The 23,057-nt window shown below is 41.0% G+C and overlaps 1 protein-coding gene across 2 annotated transcripts in view; it reads right to left on the reverse strand.

The window, feature by feature from the left end:
- The window catches only part of MAN1A1 (mannosidase alpha class 1A member 1), a 195,483-nt gene extending 174,613 nt beyond the window's left edge, over nt 1-20,870 (reverse strand). Inside the window, exons 1-2 of one of the 2 annotated variants that reach the window (XM_053590549.1) lie at nt 20,852-20,870; nt 18,984-19,847 (exon numbers count right to left, since the gene is read on the reverse strand). In XM_053590549.1, coding sequence (XP_053446524.1) covers nt 18,984-19,598 — 615 coding nt within the window. In that variant the 5' untranslated portion in view covers nt 19,599-19,847; nt 20,852-20,870. Of the gene's footprint in view, nt 1-18,983; nt 19,848-20,066; nt 20,334-20,851 lie in introns of those variants that run through there. The other variant, XM_053590550.1, reaches the window with a different exon arrangement.
- Nucleotides 20,871-23,057: the final 2,187 nt, after the last annotated feature.

Consider the following 23,057-nt stretch of genomic DNA (forward strand, 5'->3'; position numbering starts at 1 on the left):
AAACTAGGGAGAGAAAAGGAAGCAAATTTAGATTTCGTTTCTTTCAGCAACTACTGTCTTTCTTTCTTTTGATTTAAATAACTTTTTAGAGCTCCCAAGTACTTTCATTAATGCTTAAGGCATTACTTTAGTAATTGTATGAACACATGTAACCATGTACATAGTATATATGTATCACTGATATACATATCTTTGAGGTGATATACACATACCTGAACACATGTTAGTAAACATCATGCTTAATGTGAAGCAAAATATTACTCTTAAGAGAGGTTTTTTCAAACAAACTGAGCGTGTTTTGCTTTCAGAATAAAATCAAGTTGTTTGCCACAAGCTGGGAGGTCCCTGTGCCAACCCTCACCCTTTGCCTCCCTCTGCTTCCTTCCCAAGCATGGGAATGGCTGTCACAGGATTCCCAGTTCTTTACCTAAGATGAGTAAGGTTCTCGCCAAAGGGAGCCCAGTGAGAGTGAGAGAACGGGAAGAGGCCCCGAGTTGAGGCCAGACAGGCCCTAGTTCAAATCTCTAGGGGAGGCACACAGGTGCTGTGCAATGCTGGGCAATTTTCTTGACCCTTCTCAGCCTCAATTTCCTGTGTAAAATGAGGAAAATAATGCCAAACACACACAGTTGCTCTGAGAATTGAGTGAGGATTTGCACGCAGAGTGGTTAGCACAGTACCTGACAAATGGTATGCCGTAGGTACCTGCACACGGCTCACTGTTCTAGAATTAAAATTGCAGGTAGGAGACAAAATCCATGCCAAAATGAGATTTTAAAAATCTGGTTATTGGTTGCCTTCATTATATGCAATATTAACTGATAATATACAATCAACTGAGAAGACATTCTCAGAACAAAAAGAACAAACTCATTCTATCTGGAGAAAGAGGGAGCAGACTGCAGAGTTTAACTGAGGAGCTGGACTTTTTATTAGATGTGGGGTCTTAATAGTTGCCTCTATTTTAAAACTAGAGAAAAGGACAAACTGATCATGGTTATCGTTGTTGTTATGCATAAACCAAATATACTTACAGATTAATAGCTGGGATTTAAAAGCCAATTAAGGAATAAAATTCTTCTTTTAAATATTAAGGCATAATTCTGCTCAGAAGAGAAATATCTAGTTTGGGGTCTTGTTTAACAATGAAAGGCTCTGGGGTGCACTGTACACAGCAGTCACTCTCTTTTAAGGCCACTAATGTGTTCTGTGCCCCCTGAGGTTTGTGAAGACAGGGTGCTCTGGAGTGAAGAAAGGGAACAGTGATCTCATCTTGAGGTAGAGGAAGAAATTTCCCTTTCTGCCACTTTGGTTTCTCACCTTCAAATCAGCCCATGAAAGTACTATCTGCAGAAATTCCCTGGTGTTTTAGAAAACACTAACAACACCTCAGGCATACATGAGATTTCAATCATTCAAAGGCATGACTTCCTGAGACAGCTTTCAAGCAACTCTGAGAGTCAAGGGTCCACAAATAAGCTAACCAATCATGGAACAAGACAGCTTTCTCCCCGGGGAATTCTAAAAAGTAGGCGTGGGTGTCCAGCAGGTCAGAAAAAGGTGAAGTGACTGTGCACCAGTGGTAATGCCAGAAATTCAAGGTTCCAGGAGGCCAGAGTGCTGCTCCGTCTCTGCTGACCAGCACGATCAAGGCTTCATACTGAGGTGACTGTCATCTGACCTGTGTAACATATATAAGACCACTTCTGCTACTCTTTTGCCACCTGTCTTTGAACCATTACCACCAACTCTGAGAGAAAACACTAACACATGGAAGATGATTTACAGCACAGAAAAAGTAGGAGAGATAAAGACAGCTAATACTAAATTAAGCTAAATTACGGACGCTGAAACTAACACGTTTGATTACCTGTAGCAAATGTGGCTATACAATCCCAAACCTCTATTACATATCAGTTAAAAGTAGAGAATTTAGGTCAAAACTTGTATTTATCAGACTATTACCTGGTATAATAGTTTGCCAAACTCAAGAAGTCCTTTTCTAAACATGTACATTCTAGCATCTTTACCTTAGGAAAACTTAGAGTGTAATTCTCCAGATCACAGGTGGGTGGAGAACTATAACCACAGAAGCAAAGAGACTGAGTTCTCAGACCTTCAGGTTATTCTAATGGGACTGTATCAAAGCATTAGGAAAGAAACAGACGAACACTGCCTGTCCCCACTCCCCCAGAGGCAATTGTTTTTAAACTTTAGTATTTCAGTTCATTTTAATACTCTGTATCTTAGAATAGAACTCCTTCCTCAATATATAAAATTAAAATCGTCTGTCTTTAATCAACTTCAGAAACATCTGACAAGGCATGGGAAATAAAGAGAAACACCCTTTGATTTTTAACTTTTAACTATTTTCCTTACCACCAAGGGAAAGCAGACTTAAAAATCTAAGACTGGAAAATATAGATCCAGGTTAGGAGGACGGAAGGTTAAGAAAAGCTTAGAAAAAAGGAGACCAAAATATACTTGTGCCCAACAAAGAATATATTTATCTCTATTAGTCAGTTTTTATTAATGCCTATTTGAATTCTAAAATGAAATAATTTAAAAATTAAAAATACCACCTATTAAGAGCTTTCTATTATTTTAGGTTGACGTAAGAACTTAAGCGTCCTTTCTTATGTTAAGACCAAAACAAAAATGTTCTTCAGAAAGTCTTTTAGGAGTTTAATGTTCCAATAAAATAAACTTTTAGAACATTAGTTGGGGTTCTGATTCTAAATCTAATCCTCCAGGCATAAACTACAAAGTTAATAAAGAGCAGATTAAAACCAACCAAGAACAAATTATTAATTTGGTTTTCCATTTCACTCTTCAATTCTTATTTTAAATGCACTAGGACTCTCTGCTGTCAATATAGGGAAAGCTGCAGCAGCTCTAATAATCAACGGATATTATCACAAAGGGTTATAGATACATCCTGAAATGAAAGCACCATATGCCTAATTACTGAGCTAAATTTATACACTCAGCTATCTCTGAAAGAACCATTTCCAGCTTTTTGGCTCACAAAATATTTCTTTCTATGCTCTGCAGGTATTTCTCCACATTTCAATTTATTCTTCTCCCTTGCTTTCTTTCCTCCCTCAAAAGCGGAGTGTTCCTCCAAGCCAGGAAGTCAGAGGTAACTGGACACTGATGAATGAATGAGAAACGCTCCATTCAGCACCTCCTATGGTTTTCCTAAGGATGAGCATCACTCCTGCATGGTAACAAGTGAAACAAGGCAAAATAATGCTTACTTTCCTGCCACAGGAAGCAGAGATTTTTGGCAACAACTACTAAGGAGGGGGGTAACATAGAAAATATTAAACTATTGGTCAATACAATAATATCACAGCCAAAACATTCTTTTTCTTTCCTGGAAATTACTTTCTGAATCCAATTTACTTATAACCTCTTTTTCTAACATATTACTCCTACCAAATCTCTTGTAGCTAATAAATAAATTCTATTAAATGAATAATGCTACATGCGGGGCATTGTGCTGACAGATTCACATACATTTTCTATTTTTTTTTTGATTTTTTTTAATTTTTATTTTTACATATACATGTGGTAATCAGATTTCCATTTTTTTTTGCCTTCACAAAATTAAAAAGACTTAAAATTTAATAACAATAACAATGTTTAAGATAAGGACTAGAAACAAAACCCTTGTAAAGAATGAATGAATATAAATACATTCAGAAAAGGAATCAGTTGCTACATTGAAATATTAAGCAATAATAATAATAATGCAAAGAAAATTAGTTTGTTTTTTTTTTTAACAATTCTGCAAAAGGGAATTATCAGCCCTGTTTCACAGGTGTGAAAAAGGGAGGTTCAGAAGTGTTTCCACTCTACCATACTGCCACTCAGCGGTTCTCAAACTGTGGGTTGCAACCCCTTTGGGGGTCGAACGACCCTTTTACAGGGGTCACCTGAGATCATCCTGCATATCAGATATTTACATTACTATTCATAACAGTAGCAACATTACAGTTATGAAGTAGCCAACGAAAATAATTTTATGGTTGGGGGGGTCACCAAAACACAAGGAACTGTATTAAAGGGTGGCAGCATTAGGAAGGTTGAGAACCACTGGTCTACTAACATCAAAAAATTTTGGTGATGGGCCTGGTGTGGTGGTTTAATCCTAGCACTCTGAGAGGCCAAGACAGGAAGATCCCTTGAGGCCAGGAATTCGAGACCAGCCTGAGCAGGACGGAGAAGCCCATCTCTACTAAAAATAGAAAAATTAGCCACATGTGGTGGTACACAGCTATGGTCCCAGCTGCTTGGGAGGCTGACGTAGGAAGATCACTTGAGCCTAGGAGTTTGAGGTTGCTCTGAGGTAGGCTGATGCCATAGCACTCTACCCAAGCAACAGGATGAGACTCTGTCTCAAAAAAGGTGATGTATGTGTTTCTCATTTTGGTTACATTTAAGATGAATCACCTTCTGCTGTCAATTGCAGGCCATAACTTTTGGAATAGAAAATAGTATTTCCACTTTAGGGGATTAGAAATCTAGTTGGAAGAATCAGCAATACACAGTCCAAAGACAAATAAATGACATGTGAATCTGGAGCAGGGAGAAATCAGTAAAGGTTGAGTCTGTAAGGACTTCACGAGGATATGGATTTTAAGCAAGTAAGACAACACTCCTTCTGAGAGCAACGAGGTAAACAAGGCAAAGTCTTAAATTAGGCTGGAGACAGTAACTATGCAAGTTTATTAAAAGCACCCAAGTTCTTCCTGGTAAGTAATAGTAGATACAGCTCAAGAAACACACTGAGGCAGCTTTACAGAAGACTATAGATACCAACCTAAAAAGCTGTGACTTCATTTCCAGAGCAACACATTTTTCCCAGTAAAGTCAGTGTACCATTAGCATCACCCAAGAGCACATTTAGAAATGAAAACTCGGGGGCCCACCCAAACCTACGGAATCAGAAACTCTGGAGACAAGGGCCAGACAATCTGTTTTAATGTGCCCTCTAGGAGATTCTGAGCCATGTTAAGATTTGAATTGATGCTTTCTAGGAAATGGAAGACTAAACCCGTTGGACAACATCAGAAAAGTGCTATTTTAGGAAGCTTAATCTATTAGTAATTGGCAGCATGAATGGAAAAGGGACCATTTGCAAATTCATAAAACTCATAGAACCTCTACCATGCAATTATTTACACGAGGTAGCACTTTTCAGGAGATGCGAGCTTAAATTAGGAAACAGATGACAGAGGTTTTTTTCTTTCTCAAAATATTACCTTCTTACAAGAAGAACATGTTTATGAAATTCTGATTTCTCTAGTGGAAAATAACATCTAACCTGTGACTTCATTTCATTGTGGTACTGTAAACATTACTTATTAAGACAACACTGCCTCTCAAAATTTTTGCTGGAATGGAAATAAAAAACCAACTATAATTAGGAGTATCATGTTAACTACAAGAAAAAATGGCAGCTCTTATTAAATATAGTGCACTCCTCTAGGCAATAATAAATAGAAATGAATGAAGACTCTGTAAACCAAAGATCATTATCTGAAAAACAAAGTGCTGTGTGTAAATATTAAAATTTTTCAACCATGAAAATCAGAACTTTTATTATATATTTAAATGGTGACCTTCAAAGAAATCTCACAATTGGGCTTGGCACCCATAGCTCTGAGGTTAGGGTGCCAGCCACACACGCTAGGGCTAACAGGTTGGAATCCAGCCTGGGTGCAAAACAACAATGACAACTACAACAACAACAAAAATAACCTGTTGTTTGGCGGGTACCTGTAGTCCTACCTACTTGGAAGGCTGAGGCAAGAGAATTGCTTAAGCCCAAGAGTTGGAGGTTGCTGTGAGCTATGACGCCATGGCACTCTACCAAGGGTGACATAGTGAAACTCTGTCTCAAAAAACAAAAACAAAAAAAAAGAAAGAAATCTCACAATTGGGTTGGCATGGTAGCTTGTGCCTATAACCCAAGCCCTTTGAGAGGCCAAGGCAAGAGAATCACTTGAGGCCAAGAGTTTGAGACCAGCCTAGGCAATGCCCTGAGACCCTGTCTCTATAAAAAAATTAAAAAATAAATAAGCCAGGTATGGTGGAGTGCAAATGTAGTCTCATGTATTCAGGAGGCTGATGTGGGAGGATCACTTGAACTCCAGGAATTCTAGGCTCCAGGGAACCATGATCACATTGCTGTACTCGAGCCTGGGTGACGGAGCAAGACCCTGTCTCTAAAATGAAAAACAAAAACAAACAAAAAACATAATAAAGAAATCTCACTGTTATCTACATTTATTTCAGTGATGTTACATTTGCTCAAAATTTTTATATGAACCATTTTCACAGCCAGTTTACAAGTCATATAAGAAAATGAATACAGTTTTCATTTTATAAGTCATTCTGAAAAACACCTCTAAAACTGGAAAAGATATTTACTACATTCATTATTCCATTCTCTAGATCTAATTCTACATGACATTTGACTATTGTAAAAAAAAAAAAAAAAATCAAATTCCTGCTCAAAAGACAGAGACTTGCAGCTTACTGAGTACACCTAGGCAGAAACACCGCCAAAGGTGAATGAACAACACTTCTGGAATATCGAAGCACTTGAAGGGGTGGGGCAGGGGGGAGGTCACACTTAACCTGAGTAACTCCTGCAGGTACATATGTTTAAAAAAGCATGTTCATTCAACAAATGTTTACTGGGTCCTGTTAGGGCCAAGGCCCAGAGCTAGCTGACCTTCGGGATACGCGGATGAGTAGGGGAAACTTTTTCTCCTGCCCTCAACACATTAGTTCTAGAAGAGACTGAAGACTATAAAGAGCCTGTTACACAAGTTATTATTCTTGGAATTAGAGAAAGTAGAAATACTTCCAACCTATGCTGTGGCTCTATCTTATTACTGACAGAATACTTAAATTTAACTCATAATTTTTATTCACCCTGAGAAAGCAGCTTTCAACAGTAGTTCATATATCATGTTCAAGTTTTATGCTCCTCAAATTTACTCCCCCCATTTTTAAAGCTACTGAGTTCTTCATTAGGTATTCTATGTTAAGTAACCCCTGGAGGATTAAATAATGAAGACTAACCAAAGTGCTTAATACGAGTGAATGTATACAATGCATTAAATGCATGCCAATGATAAAATACCCTTTTCATTATATGAAACTCCTTTTACATTTCTTAATAAGAATGCCTCATAAAACTGCTGACTTGGCTAATAATTCCTTAAATCCCAATATGGAATTCTTACGCATTTTTAATTATGAACAGAAAACTTGTAAGTAGATGAGATGTAACATTTAACACTGCTAGTTGACTACAAAAATAACACGTCTCAGAGAGCAGCATTCTAAATATTCTAAAATTACTACCATCTCAAACCACAATTTATAAAAATAATATAGTACATTTATGTCAATCGTTATTCATGATGTTAACACAGTCATAGCCAAATTTAAATAGTTCTGGCATTTGGCAGACTTTTATGAACTAAACAAGGTCAGAATATAAATACATACTAAAACATGCAGCTCTTCAATATCTTAAAAAGCATGACTAAAAACACTTGATTTAAAAGAATTAACCAAAAAAGGCCCAAATTGCACAGAAAAGTTTTTCTTTTGTTTAAAAATAAAATACCTTAGACAAAATGCATTTCCATCCTATTTGAAACACTAAAGGCTTCTACAATACAAAAGATTAGTTTACTCCTTCAAACATAAGGAAGCATATTTCTCTGAAACTTCATGAACAATATCCTTTTGGTTAATTTTCTTCTAAAGAATTCAGCTTTGAAGTACTTGACATTTTCTGGTATCATTAAAATCACTTCTGAAATTTTATTTATACTACTTTAGATCTTCAACTACTAGAAAACTATCTTGATGAATTCTAAAAGGAGAAAAATCCTTCCCCAGATCTCCAAAGAGGCCAATACCTTCCTCAAATATCTGATACAAAATCCTAAATGCAACTTAAACACGAAAACAGCTGGGGCTGGATGAGGTGGCTCACACCTGTAATCCTGGCACTCTTAGAGGCCAAGGTGGGTGAGCTCATGAGTACAGAGCAGCCTGAATTAGAGCAAGACCCCATATTTACTAAACACAAAACATTTAGCCAGGTGTGGTAGCTAGCTAGTGGTGGCTAGTCCTAGCTACTTGGGAGGCTAAGCCAGGGGGATCATTGAGCCCAGAAGACTGGAGGGTGCAGTGAGCTATGAAGCTATGATGATATCACTGTACTCTACCTGGAGTGACAGAGCAAGAGTCTGTCTCCAAAAAAAATAGAGAAACAAAAAACCACCATGGTGGTAAAACCTAGCTCGGTTTTAGCCAAGGGAAAGTGGGCTGTGCCGGGGTGCCTGGTAAGATTTCCTATTGAAGAGTACTTTTTACCCTAAGTGTCCAACCCAGGGAAGAAGAAATTTTTGTTGCAACTTTTCTTTATAAAATCCTATCTCCTACCTTTAGGATGTTGCCTCTGTCAGGAGCCTACCATCTCCCTGGGCTTCTAAGCTCTGCCTTCTTCCCAGTCCTGCTCCTTTAAAGACTTTTTTGCTCTATACAACTCACAATAAGGAAAACACAGTCAACCAACATAGAGGAAATTGTTGATAAAAGAAAGGCAAATTAAAAAATACAACATACTGTTTCATCACCTATGAAATTCACAAAGATTTCACAAACTACATTTATTATATTATAGGAGGGAGTAAAGACGGTTTTAGGAACGTTATCCCTCAAAATATACTATCTTTTGGCCCATTCATTTACCCTTTGAAGACTGTAAGAAGAATTCCTATGATTGTTGACATAAAAAGTGAGATGGAATTCTACTGGACAGGGGTTTTTATTTCAGTATTTTTTTTCATTGTTTTTTTGAGACAGAGTTGCCCTGGGTAGAGTGCCGTGACGTCACAGCTCACAGCAACCTCCAACTCTTAGGCTTAAGTGATTCTCTTGCCTCAGCCTCCCAAGCAGCTGGGACTACAGGCACCCACCACGACACCTGGCTATTTTTGTTGTTGCAGTTGACATTGTTGTTTTTAGCTGGCCTGGGCTGGATTCAAACCCGCCAGCCTCAGGGTATGTGGCTGGTGCCCTACCCACTGAGCTACAGGTGCTGCCCTATCTCAGCATTTTAAATAAAAACAAAAACCTAAAAAAAACCTAAATGTTCAGGTCCAAGGAAATGGCTAAATAAAGTATGATGCTTCTATTTGATTATGCTAACATGACATTTCAAAAGAAAATGATAAAAACCCACATATATAATAGATAATATAATTATAAAAGGAAACTTCCATGTTGGGGCAGGAGAGAGGTAGGGTTGATTCTACTTGTCATCGAGTACATAGCTGTGAAGGATTTTTTTTCTCTCCAATGTGCTTTCAAATTTCTCTTTCCCAAGCAGGCATTAGTTCATAATGAAATAACACAATGAAAGATATTTGCTTCTTCCACAAATCCATTCTATCCCTTGCTAAGACAAATCTCAAAGTATAATAATTCCTGCTGAGCAACTTTACTGATACAGCTTTAACAGCCGCCTTTAAGAAGCAATGTATCAATGAAAGGCAGACAGGGGCGTTGAGATTTCAGGCAGCTGGGAATAAGATTTTGAGACTGGGTACACACCCTTGTGGCTTCCCTAATCATTCCATGGATCTGTCCTTTTGCCTTATGCCTTGACAGAGATACAGTGAGGAAATACACCCTTTTAGTATTGTGGCTCCAGCACACATTCCTGTGAAAGAGAAAGCAGGGTTAGGCAATCATGTCCCAAATACCAGCTCAGCGAACCTGGACATGCCATCCGTAGCGTGGACCTGGATCCTTGACCTCCTATTCCTGAGACCTGCTGATTCCTCAGAAGAATCAAAGATTTCTTGTGGGACCTTGAGAAGACCACTCAATGAGGAAAGATGGATTTGGCAGAAACCGAGGCTTCAGCAATGGCTGGTGGTCTTTGGATGTCTAGATCATGTCTCAGCCAGTCATTCACAGACCTGTGTACACCAATTATTGCCACACCCTTTCTCATAAACTCCTACCACAGGCAACCAGTGTTGCAACAAATGTTAAGAGTACAGCACACTGTGTTATTAAACCATCCTTTCAGAACTTAGCATCCTTCTCCATCCTATTTTCATCCTCTCATTTCCACGCCTTCTCTCCTATTAAGTCTCTCATACTAAACATTACCCCAGGAGTACCTGGAGACAGGACAATCTAATTAGTGATACATAAAATGCTGAGAGAACGGGACCAAAGACCCCATTCTTGGCAAGGGAAAGCACCCCCAGAAAAAGAGGAAAATTAAAAAGTAAACTGAGTGAGTTAGAACAAAGAAAAGTCAGCTAGTTTACATTTAAGCTAGCCAATGCTAGCAAACTTCCTGCCTTTTCTGAAATTCTAGCCTGTTAAGGATTCAGCTTACAAACACCCTGCTGGGTCTGTGAGCACTCTGAGGAGAATAACGGCGGTAGAAGAGACTATGGGCAAGTCCTAGAAAATGATGCATCTTCTAGGGGTTTCCTTCCCATTAAACAAGCAAAGCAAATACCCATTCTGGAGATTTGCATTTGCCTGGGAAAGAGATCAAGGGAGTAGCTTGAGCCCTAACATATGGGCAGAAGAGCCTATATCCCTTATCACAGAGGAAGATCCTTTATGGTGGTGGAGAATGCCTTCCTCCCACCGATCCCTCAGGAGATTAAAGTTGGTGGCATTTTACTCCACAGAGAACACCTCCCTAGAAATCTGTGTGTGATCTCAAGCAGGAGGCTCTCCCAATACAAGGCTTAGATTTCCAAAAGCTACCCTTAAGGGTAATAAAAATAACAATAGGAGCTGTATACTCAAACAGAGAAACTGCTGGCCTCTTCCCTACCTCTTCTTACCCTCTGGGGAAATAGACTTCAATAAAATCATAGTGGAGCAAACACTCTTGGCCATTGCCAGAAGCCCACAAATGGGCAATGGACCCGTGAGCTCCCACTTTTAATTCTACTTTATGTCTCACGTCTGTTTCTTTACTGCCATTTCTAACTCTGTATTTCTTCAGTCAATCGCGGCCAGTTTCCACAGGCCTCAGCAGACCCTGTTCCCAGGGCGGGACCCCAACATAAAACACAAGCAAAATGTAAACGAAAATTAATTTAATATGGTGTAAGTATAAGGAGGATGCAGAGAACGAGTGATCAGAAAGTAGCAAAGCAAATTCAGGGCTGGACTTTTTGATAAATTTAAGAGCCAGGGAGATGAAGGGACTGAGAAAAAAGCAAGAACGAAGGAGCCACTGTAGTTACAAAAGTCAAATAAATACAAAGGGTATTTGTGCTTTTTAATTTTATTATCTGTGTTCTGGATTATCTGCTGGACTGTTCTCTGGTGTACCTAAAGCAGCTGCCAGAGTATTCATGGCAGAACGGAGGGCATAAATTTAAATGCTCTTAAACCTTAATCTCATTTGGTTTTCTTTCAAGTCCCTAATGAACACAGAAGTCTATATCAGGACTCAGTGGGAGTGGGGGGCAGCTGCCACATTCTCCATAGCAAAGGAATTAGCCAGAATTGCTTCCTCAGGCAATCCCTCACCAAGCAAAGATTTTCCACCACCCTCCGGGACGGTCTGCGCAGGGATTCCGGCAGTTGGAGGGCCTAGGGCTGAGGAGGGAGGGCCTGGCCATCAGTCTCCAAAGCACATGTTTTCATCAGAGTCAAGATTATCCCAGGCTGAGTGGGGCCTGGGTGCTAAGAAGCAGCTCTGTGGTTTCAACACTGGGGCAATCTCAGGAAGTCACAGCTTACAGGCCCTATTTCTCATATGTAAAATGGAGTACTGAGCCAGGAATCCTAATAAATCCAAATTCAATGTGCAGCTCTTGAAAAGGCCAAACTCTGAGCTACAAAATACAACTGATTTGTGAGTGCTTTGATTATGAGGGGACAGACTGAGCTCTGATGATGGAATTTATCACAATTATATAATTTTTGCGAAGCCCAAAATAATTTTCTTCTCATTACTTAAAAACATTTCTCCAAAGAAAAAACAAATTAAAATTCACTTTACGCAGGATCTCTACTTTGTAGAACGATTGCAACACTAGAGGAGGTGACTCGACTATGACTCCTCTGAGAACATATACCATCAGGAACAAGCACATTGATTGTGAGAGAGAGACCTATTACTTCTTTGAAACTATATATGTATATATACAGTAAGTATATAATTTTAAAGATTACTAAGGTTTCTTGAAATTTGGCAGGAAGCTGAGAGTTGACCATAGCACAATAAAATCATAGCTACCTGGAAAGAATCTTTTTAATGAAATGGAAATGTAAACCTATTAAGCACTAAAATTTCATTGTAACTTTAGTTTTTTGTAAGAGACAGGGTTTCACTCTGTAGCCCAGGCTGCAGTGCACTGACACAATCCTAGCTCACTGCAGCCTCCAACTGCTGGGCTCAGCAATCCTCCCACTTCAGCCTTTAGAGCAGTGATTGTCAACTGGTGTGCCATGAGAGGATCTTAGGTATGCCAGGAACATTTTTAGAGAGCATTCATTATTTCTGAAATAAGTTCAAAACACAGTAGCATGTTCGTTTTTTAACTTTTTCTTTTTGATCAACATAATCTAAATGTGCCATGGAAGTTTAATTATAAGTTCAAGTGTGCCCTGAGATTAAAAGGTTGAAAAACCCTGCTCTAGAGGTAGCTGACACAACAGATACCTGCCACCCAGAACCAGTTAATTTTTGCTAACTTTTTTTTTTTTTAGAGATGGAGTCTTGCTATGTTGTCCAGGCTGGTCTTGACCTGTAGCCACAGGTCTTGATCCTCCTGCCCTTGACCTCCCAAAGTACTGGGATTATAGATGTGAGCTGCCATGTCCACCCTAATTTTAACTATTTTTGATAACCCTTTGACACATCATTACTTCTTAAATTATGAAATAGTGTATATCAATGTAATCTTGGCTTGATGGCTTTAGGTAGTGACCAGTAATAATTGCAAGTAGCATTTACTATACATCCACTGCATACCTGATAACATTCTAAGGACTCTGTGTGGATAAACACATTTAAACCTCAGGATCTAAAAAAGTGGGTACTATTATAATCTATAATCCCCTTTCACAAATAAAGAAACTGAAGCTTTAAGAGAGTTAAGTAATTTGCAGAAAGTTATGAAGTTAGTGAATGGTAAAGGCCAGATTCAGACCCAGGTAATCTAAGTCCAGAATTCATACTTTCACCACCAAATGAATGGAACAGAAACAGATAAGGGGACCCAAACAGAGAATCTCTAAAACCGTGGTTCTCAACCTGCCTAATGCCATGGCTCCACAGGTTGAGAACCACTGCTCTAGAACCTTCCTGGACAGAGAAAGTGGCTCATAGATTAGTGTCATTTTTAAATATATGTTTACTTAAAAAAAAAAATAGTCCTTTAGGTTAGCTGTCAATTCTTCTGTTATCCCCAGTGCAATGTCAGAAAAGTACATACATTCCTAGTTTGAAAGAGGTCCCCCAAATCCTACCCCTTTTCTTTGGGTACCCCCTTCGCCATTTGTACATAAGAAAATCCCTGCCCTTTTCTCCTTTCCTCCCCTTCCCCACTTTGCTTTAAAAAGAATAAATATTCAATTGAATAATTATAAAGGCCTCTGCTTCCTGTAGAGATCCTTATATAGAGAAAAAGGTATCATATCAAACATTCCTTGGGTGGCTTTACAAAGAAGTTTTCTAAACCATGCTACTAGTAAGAGTTTTTAAAATTACTATAGTTAACTTAAAAACTATTTTGATTCATGGTTGGTTGGGGAAAAAAAACAATAAGTGGTCAAATTTATAATACTTCAGAATTGTGTTTTGTACTCACTTGACATTAGTGTCCGCAAATAATGAATATCACAGTCAATTTATACACTTATTTGGACTTTTATTTAGACTTCAAGCCCTGTGGAGGATAGGGAACAACACTCACTGAGGACTGGGACCTTGGTTCTCAACTCTTCCACTAAATAGTGATGTTATCTATGGAACAATCTTTGTGTTTTCATTGCCTGTACTGCAAAATAAATGAGCTATCTCTACGATCTCATTCAGCTATAATACTTTATGATGTAGAGCATATGCTTACTTCTAAAAATCAAAGATTAAATGTTATTTTATGGCATATTGTTGGCAACAGAAAAAAATAATTTGCAATTTATGTAAAGAGGTGGAGGATGGAGCATTAGAGGTAGTTCAATTTCTGAACACCAAGCAAGGCACTTAGCTAAGAATACGGAAGAAAAAGTCAGCTTTACATCGTCCAGAGAAAGAAAGCTCCTTCCTAAACTACCAAACACAGTTTCCTCCTTTTTATTATTTTTTACCTACTCAGAGGAGAGGCTATTTTGATAATCATTTCACCATATCTTTGGAGTTCACAGTGGCTGTTTCTATTTGACCAATCTAAACCCATTTTTGACAAACCAGGTTTGTTTATTTTTTCTTTTTTTGCAGTTTTTGGCCAGGGCTGGGTTTGAACCGCCACCTCCGGTATATGGGGCCAGGGCCCTACTCCTTGAGCCATAGGAGCCACCCGACAAACTATGTTTATGATTTTGTAGATTATAAAGAAATTAAGAAGCCACATGTGCTAGACGGGGCTGGGGTATAAGGAAATCCCAGTGCAATTCTGATCTACTCTTGTCCCTCACACAGATGACAGGTATTCCTCCCATCTTACTTTGGGAAACAGGCTTAAAATTCTCTTTAATAAAGAAAGCTATGATAGCTTTTGAAAGAATTAAAGAATTTGTACCACCATAGTTTATAAATTATCTAATTCTAATATGTCAGTTCTCCAATGAATTCCAACAAATCCAGACCTCATACAAAGGTGCTTTTTACACACGTGAAATACAAGGATATATTTCTCAAGATGGTTTAGTTTATTAGAACACCTAAGAAATACAGATACATTGATTTGAAAATATACTTCTTAAAAACTTCTTTTCACATTTTCAGCTAGGCTCTAAATCCTACACACAGCTTCGTTATGTGAATCTTAGTTGCCTGATAAGAGGTAGACAGAATACTCCTCTTGGAGAAATTATCAATAGCTTACAGAAAATTAAGCTGAACATAATTAACTCTCCATTAACAATTTTTTCTTGCCTTTGCATATTAATATTCAACAGTCAGCATCTACTCAAGTACTTACAGTGGTGAAATCTTAATTTATTCATCCACTTGTTAAAGAGAGAATCCTGTACATGCCTCCCATGCCTGCCCTCCTGGGGAAAGGGCCCATGGGCAAGGCCATTGCACTCGGGCAGGTGTTCAGCAGGCAATATGTCACAGAGCAAGGGGACAACAGATGAGCAACCCAAGGTGTGGTGTCAAAGCTCCTGGGGTCTGGCTTTTATTATTTTGTAAATATTATTTTCCACATCAAAATACCCAAACAAACTGCAGAGGAGTTTCAAAATAAAAGTGTTTTGTTTCATTTTAATCTGTCAAAGTAGATTATTCCCACATCTGATCTTTACCAAAAGGATCAACAGTTAACATAAACTATAGGCTAGATACCTAAGGTGAGGACAAAATATAATAAAAGTATATTTTAATCATGAGCCATTAATATGAAAATTTTCATTAAATTTCTATTATACAAAAACAGGTCTGTAATAAAAAACAAAAGTCTTGTTGGAGAAACTGCGAGAAGACAATGGTTGGGTCCTAAAGCTTTGCGTGATAGATCGATGGCTTCCAGCCTGCACACACCTCCAACCCCCACTTAGGTTGGTGAGGAGTTCAGTCTGCAAAGGGAGTTCCTTCTGACAATCTGTCTTCGGCTACGTATTAACCAGGACCCGCATAATTTCAGAAAATGGAAAATAAAATGTTAATCCTTTAAACTGGCTTAAGGCCCTGATTCTAAAGGACGGAACAAGTTCCTCCTGTATAGGCTCAAAAAAAAAAAGCTAAAAAATGGGCGGTGCCTGTGGCTCAAAGGAGCAGGGTTCCAGCCCCATGTACTGAAGGTGGCAGGTTCAAACCCGGCCCTGGCCAAAAACTGCAAAAAAAAAAAAAAGGCTAAAAAAATGTTTCCTGATTTTAAAAAAGGGGTGGGCTATGAGGGTAAATGGGCTATTTTTCTAAAAATTGCAAAGTACTTTTTAAGTCTGTGCTTCACATTATTCCAACACTATTTTTAAAGCTAAGGACAACTTAAGTACAATTTTAAGAAGATCAAACTCATTAAAATAAGTATGTTCTATGTATGTACTACACATTTCAGGGAAATTCGAGTTAACTTATTTACAAAGTTTTCACAGGGGTGGGAAAGAAAAATCTTAACTTTCTATTAAGTTAATCCACCAAATCAGTGGTGGGAAAAAAAGCACTTACCACCTCTTTGTGAAGGACACCAGGGATCTCCTCTTTGAAAGCAAGGCATTATCTTTCCCCAAACACAAAAGTGTTAAAAATTTACTGCAGTACAAGAAACGTAAGTGTGTTGGCAATATAAAAAAATAGCACTAACTGCTTTTGAACCAAATTTACAAAATAAGAGTTTAACTCAAATTACAATCCAAGTTTCCAACCCGTTAGATGTACCTATACTTTATAAATTTTAACTATGAAAGAGTGCATTCAGGTGTGATAGAGAACCTAAACATAAATAAAGAATAAAACCAAGGCAAAGATCCACTGTTCCATGACAAGAAGTCCACAGTAGTGCCTGAAACTGGATCTAAATATGCAAAGTTCAGTCCAATGCCCTATTCACAATAGGCAACCAAACGTTTACAGCAGAGTTTTTAGAATAGCATCATGAATTACTTTTTTTTTGGTTTACAATGAAATACACCTGCCCGAACTAATCTGATAGAAAATCATAATCCATTTCTTCCCGTTAGCCTTTGACTAAACACTGAAGCTAATTATGCTGGCTCTTTTGGGTCCTCACAGCAACATGGAATTTTAAAGAACATATTTAGTTCCATCACTTTATGCAAAAAACTGAGCAGTTTCAAAACATCTAGGTGTGAAGATATTAGCACCACATTTACACAAAGGCTACATAAATTTCCTTTACCTGGTTAATTCAGACACTGAGATTTAGAGACTCGGATAGCATGGATCTAATAAGGATGGGCACAATTAATATGCTGTCCTGAAGTGACTGCTGCTGCCCCACAGCTTCTGCTCTGAACGTGCTTTTAAACACTGTTGGGTCAGTACCAACAGCTTTTTAACATCTTTAAATCTTCACTATTTAAAATCTTTCCATCAGACAACTGTGATCTGCACTAACTGGCAACTCAAAGGTCTTTAGAGGTATGAAGTGTGTAAATTACACTCTGCAGATTTAAGGGGAACACCAGCAGATCCAGAAAACCTGGGGTTAATTTCCTACGGTTTGGGTTGTATATTTTTAAGGAGTCTGAGAGGATGTTTGGTAAGAGACAGAGCTGTGTTCCACCTTCCTGGTCTGGCACTACTGACAGGGTTTCATGAAGAAGGGAAACCCTAGACAGCAGTGGTCTAGAGAGCAGAATCCATTCCCCCATGTGTGCGTGGGATCCACGCCTGAGGAGGGGTCAAAAAAGCAGGAAGGCTTATGTACTGTGGAAGACACGGTTGGAATGAAGGCATTCTCCCTCGAGTAAACTGAAAGGGATCCAATTCCACTTTAACTTGCTCAATTACAGCTTAACCAAATTCATCTGGTGTTAACATTATAAAGTCACAAATCCTATGACAATCAAGCTGCCTTCATTCTGCAGCCACTAATCTAAATACCTCTTCCCTACCTCAAAATTCTGTTTACTCTCTGAAAATGGGATCAGGTAGCTTCCTTTCCTATATACCCAAGATCAAAATACCAAATTTATTTTCACAGAGACTCTGTGTATTATTTTGTAAATGGCAAAAATACTACTTTCATTCATAATGTATTTTAGAAAACTGAATAAAGATCTGGAAGCACATGCTTTTAATATGGTTCCTGACTCTGTAAAACCCAGCCTGGCATTTTCACATGGGGCTCGGGGGACCTCTGGAAGGAGGCACGTGACAGGTGACTGGGAGAGAATCCCAGCTTCAGGATGCAAGTTCTGACTCAGGCACTAACTTGTTCTGGAGCTTGGGGCCCTTCAGCCTTCATCTTTAAAATGACAGCCTGAAAATGATTCTTAGCCCTTTTTCAGCTGGTCACGTACTAATCGCATGCCACACATTCTAACTGAACATTACCAATACTTATCAAAGTCCACGTTTGTCTGAGTTTGTCTTCACTGTGTTGCTTGGAGGCAAACTTGTTGCATCACGTGGAATACCCTATTTCTGACTCTGCACTAGAAATTCAAAAGGGAGAAGACAAGCTCTTTACATTTCCCCTTTTAAAAAAAAGTAACCAATGTATCTATCCTACGCTGCAAAGTTCTCACGCTTCACCTTTACAGTCTGAAAGTACAAACCGAATGCCACCTGGCCGAGCGGGGCCAGACTGAACGCGGGGCGTGCTGCCTGCTATTAAGAACCTTTTTAATTAAACGCGTGACTGATGCTTCGCGTTTACATTCAAGCTTCATTTTAAAACAAAGTCCACGTCTTATCAGGGGGTTGGTTCATTAGTACCTTAGTTGTTACTATTCTCGGGGACAACTGAATAAATTAGTGGCCAGTGAAAGAGGTTTGTATAACACCTGCCTCTTACAGCTTGTGCTCACAGAAGAGAGCATGCAAGTTAAAAGCAATGGAATTCCACCTCAGATCTTAATTGGTCACATCTACTGTAACACTGAAAAAAAGGAAAGAGCCTTTAACATAGTACCTAGCGGAAGGGAAAACCGCCATCTCGCCCTACACAGTAATGCTGCAGGCGTAAGCATTTCAGAGGTGTCTCCCTTTTCCCTGAAAACTCGGCCGTCGGGAGGGATTTCGCGCACGGGGCACTCACCTCTTTGATCTTGGCCCTCTTCTCGCGGATGGCGGCGTCAGCAGGCTCCGCGCTCTGCACCCCGACCGGGGGCGCGAACTCCACGTGGGGCAGCCCCCGGAGCAGCGCCTTGTCACGCAGCTGGTCCTGGGCCACCTTCTCCTTCTCCAGCAGGATGTCTCTTTGGATCTCTTCGGGCAGCTTCTGCAGGGTCTCTTTGGCTTCCCGGAGAGCCCGCTCGTGGTTCTCGCGGATCCTGGCCAAGTTGTCCTCCAGGGCAGCTGCCGGGTCCCCGGGCGCGCCCTCCTCGCGGCGCCGGGCTCGCCCCTCGGCCAGGTCCTCGACGCGCGCCCCGGGCCCGGGCTTGTGGTCGGCCGGCGGCTGCAAGGCGGGGCTGGAGTGGAACAGCACCCCGCTGAGCAGCTTGGAGGAGTCCGGCAGGAAGAAGATCGCCCCGAAGCAGAGCGTGATGAAGGCGCTGAACACCAGCAGCAGCACGAACTTCTCCGTCAGGCGGAAGGCGGCGGGGCCCGACCCCTTCCTGCCGCCGCCGCTCCCGAGCCCCCCGCTCAGGCCGCCGCCCAGGCCGCCGCCCGCGGGGCTGCCGAAGAGCGGCAACAGGCCCCCCACGGGCATCGCTCCCGCCGCCGCGGCAGCCGGGCCGCCCTCTGTCCAGTGGCCCGGCGCCGCGCCGCTCAGCAGCCAAACTTCGCCGCCGCCGCCGGGCGTCAGCGGCTGCGGGGCCGGGTCCTGCGCATCCAGGCCGCCCAAACCCCTCGGCTGGGCTGCCCGTCTCGCCGGGGGCAAAAACTCCCCGCCGCGTCTTCTCCCCGGGGCGGCTCCTTTCGCAAACAAGCACGCACGACAGACCGCAGGCTGCAGTCCCTGCGGGAGAGAAAACAGTAAAACGTAGTAATTACGGAGCTGCTGATAAAAGTTTCCGGCGGGTCTCCGCCCTCCGACGCCTCGCGAGCTGCCAGGACAGCTCCCCCTGCGCGGACTCCGGAGTCCGGCTCCCGGCACCGCCCCCAGAGACCGCACTTTGGACTTGGGGTGAAGTTTTCGGGCGCCGGGGGTGTGGCTGGCGGGGCGTCCCGCGCACACCTGGGGCAGGGCCGCGCGCGGACACCTTCTGGACGCGGGCAACGCACCTCCGGGCAGGAGCGGCGCGGCGTGAGCTGGGGACTCGTCAACTTCGCCTGCTCCCCATCTCGGAGCTCGAACTAGCTGCCTCTTTCCCCCGCGGCTAAGCACACTGTTCCGCGACCTCGCCGCCCTGTGCGGCTCAGGTGCGCGAGCGCGCCGACCTGCGGGCGAGTGGCAGAGAGCAGCGCAGCGAGAAGCCCTCCGCCGCGGCCCGCGAGCACTAGTATCACTGCCGGTCTCTGGGCGGTAGGAAACGAGGGCGGTGACGCGTGCGGAGAGTGACGGCACGGCCTGGCCAATCACGCGCCTCCCGGGGACCCGCGGGGGTGGGGCCGAAGCGGGGAGGGGGCTGCGCGGGGCGGGGAGTTTACGGGAAGCGCAGCCCGGCCGGGGCCCTCCCGGGGGCGGGGAGGGCTCGGGTCCCGGCGGCGCGAGGAGGGCGGGAGCTGCAGCGAGGAAGACGCACTGCCCTGTGGCAAGAGGCCCAGGCTGAGAAGCGGAGGGGGAGACCCGGGGTCGCGGAGTTTCTCCCGCGCCAGCCTCGCACCCGGGTCCCCAGGGTGCCAGACTCTCCAGTGGTCCGGAGGACGCCGGACTGGGTTGGTCCTCCCGCCTCTTCTCGGACCTGCGCCAGGCGGTCGGGCGCCACCGAGGTGTACCCTGGAAAGGCAGGGTCTCGCTGGGGACCACCGAACACCGGGCGGTTCCGAAGCTTATCTCTCCCCCATTCACGCTCTTCTTACCCAAGGCCAGGATTCCCCCGATGTCCTGTGGCGGTTAACCTCAAAGTCCCTCAGTTCCAGCCGTGATCCTGAGAGCTTTTGAGCCCTCTGGTCTAACATCCTTTTATGTCCTTAGAGACTTCAGTTTGTGATTGCTTAGTACTCTTCGTATGCTTCCTCTCCCCCTTCCAAAAAAAAAAAAAAAGAAAGAAAATTGCCTCCCCCGCCCACTCCCACTTTCAAAATTCATTTACCTCATAGAAGTTGTTCAAATTTTCCATTCAAAGAAGAGTTCTATGCTGCCATGGCTTCAAGCAATAAATTGAACACGGTGTTGAAATTAAGTCTTGGACCCGACTACTTCCAACGAAGTGAGGAATTGTTTTCAAGACTGCATTATTTTCCAGAATGTGTTTGTAATTCCCCTGTTGCTCCACAAATAAAGGGTTATCGGAGAGAAAAAGGTAGACTGACTTCCCATTTCTAAAAGCTGGTTCGCAGCAACCTTATTGTACCCTCACCCAGTTCTCTGGAAACATGATTTCAGTTCTCTTTCTAACTTGTTTCTTAAAGGAAACAGCTGGCACCTTTCAGGAAGATCCAGCAATACAGTTGTTTTGAGGTGTTAAACTGTAGTAGAAAATAGAAAACTAAATCAGAAATCTTTATTACAGTTTCCATTTAATTATTAATTTTAACCATTATTATTTGTTGTGTATTTGTTTTGTTTAAAATGAGTCTGTCATGCACGCAGTTCTTGTGAATAATTCGACATCACTGTTTGATAAAGAAGACTTTATGGGTTGGTTATTTTGATACCTGCTATGAAATTCTATGCCCAGAAGAGTGCAGCATATCCAAGCAGGGTAATTAAAGTTTAGAAGGGCTGAAAAAGAAAAAATATAATGATGAGAAGGTAATTTTTGTTTCAGACCACATTTGGAGGTTGTGGATAGGGAAAGTTGGCATCACTGTAAAATAATGTTTGTTCGTAACAACATCCTTAAAATTGAGTTATCTCATGAGTAGATAATAGATGGCAAATGGCAGTTGGGGTTAATTACTTGAATGTCATTCTCTTTATGATCTTTCTTTTGGGGAGGGGTAGAATGATGTATGATTTTAAAAATTGTACTTTGAGAAGGGAATTATTTTTATAGCCACAGAAATATGTAGAAACTTTAGTTTTAAATATATATTAAATATTCCAGAAAAGTAATAAAATCTACTTTTAAGTGCACGTTAAAATACTAGCGCGTTTGGGTATTTAACCTTTGTAGTGGAAACATTTAAAATTTAGTTTATCATGTAAGGATGATTTTTTTTTTCCCTAAGAAATTTAAACTTGATTTATCTATATCGTCTCTATATCTTTTAAACTAACTGCTTTTGTTTATTTCAGTTTACCTTTATGAAGCTTGTTTTAAGATTTTTTTTTCTTACCTGTATTTCTTATAAGGCAGGTTTATTGTGATTGAAGCCTGGCTTTAATAATTTGTTAAGCAATTAGCATGGGTGGTTGATTATAGATACATATAAAAGGATGCCCAGTCTGTATTAGGTGGGACGATAAATTTATGGGAACACCCATATTTGGCCTAGAGCAAGGTAAAAAAAAGTCAGAGGAGGTATTTGAAGAGGCAAAGTAATCAAATTAACTATGCAAATTCATTTAAAATAACCACAGGAAGCCCTGTGCTTCTCCTGTCTCAGGGGGAGTAGAGAATAGTCAACAAGTAAAAATGTGCATATTGTACAGCAAAATCTGACACTTTGCTCTGAATACCACAAAGGACTTCACATTCTACCATTGAAAAAAGTGCTTTGGCATGTTATTTAATGTGCTATCAAATGAATTAAAATATAAATCTTAGCTGAAAAAAGAAAGTGCTTTGTACCCCGAGATAAAACATAAAGGACTGGTTCTAGTCTTTCAAGAAATAAAAACCTTCGCTCTGTCCCGTAAGTGCAGACTTCCCCGCCATACACGCATCTACCCAAAGATATATCATGATTTTTGTGAATATGATGGTAGTGATAAAATTGCTATTTTGTCACTATTAATGGTCTAATATAACTTAGTAATTTTGTGAGTTTTTTTTTCTTTAAATACTCGCTGCATTTTTTATTTGGACAACCAGCTTTTCTGAAGTATGGCTTCCTTGTATTTTATGCAAGTTTGCTTGAAAAATTGATTCTTCTATTTTCAGTTTTCAGTGCTGATGGT

The sequence above is a fragment of the Nycticebus coucang genome, chromosome 5, assembly GCF_027406575.1.
Source record: "Nycticebus coucang isolate mNycCou1 chromosome 5, mNycCou1.pri, whole genome shotgun sequence".
Lineage (NCBI taxonomy): Eukaryota > Metazoa > Chordata > Mammalia > Primates > Lorisidae > Nycticebus > Nycticebus coucang.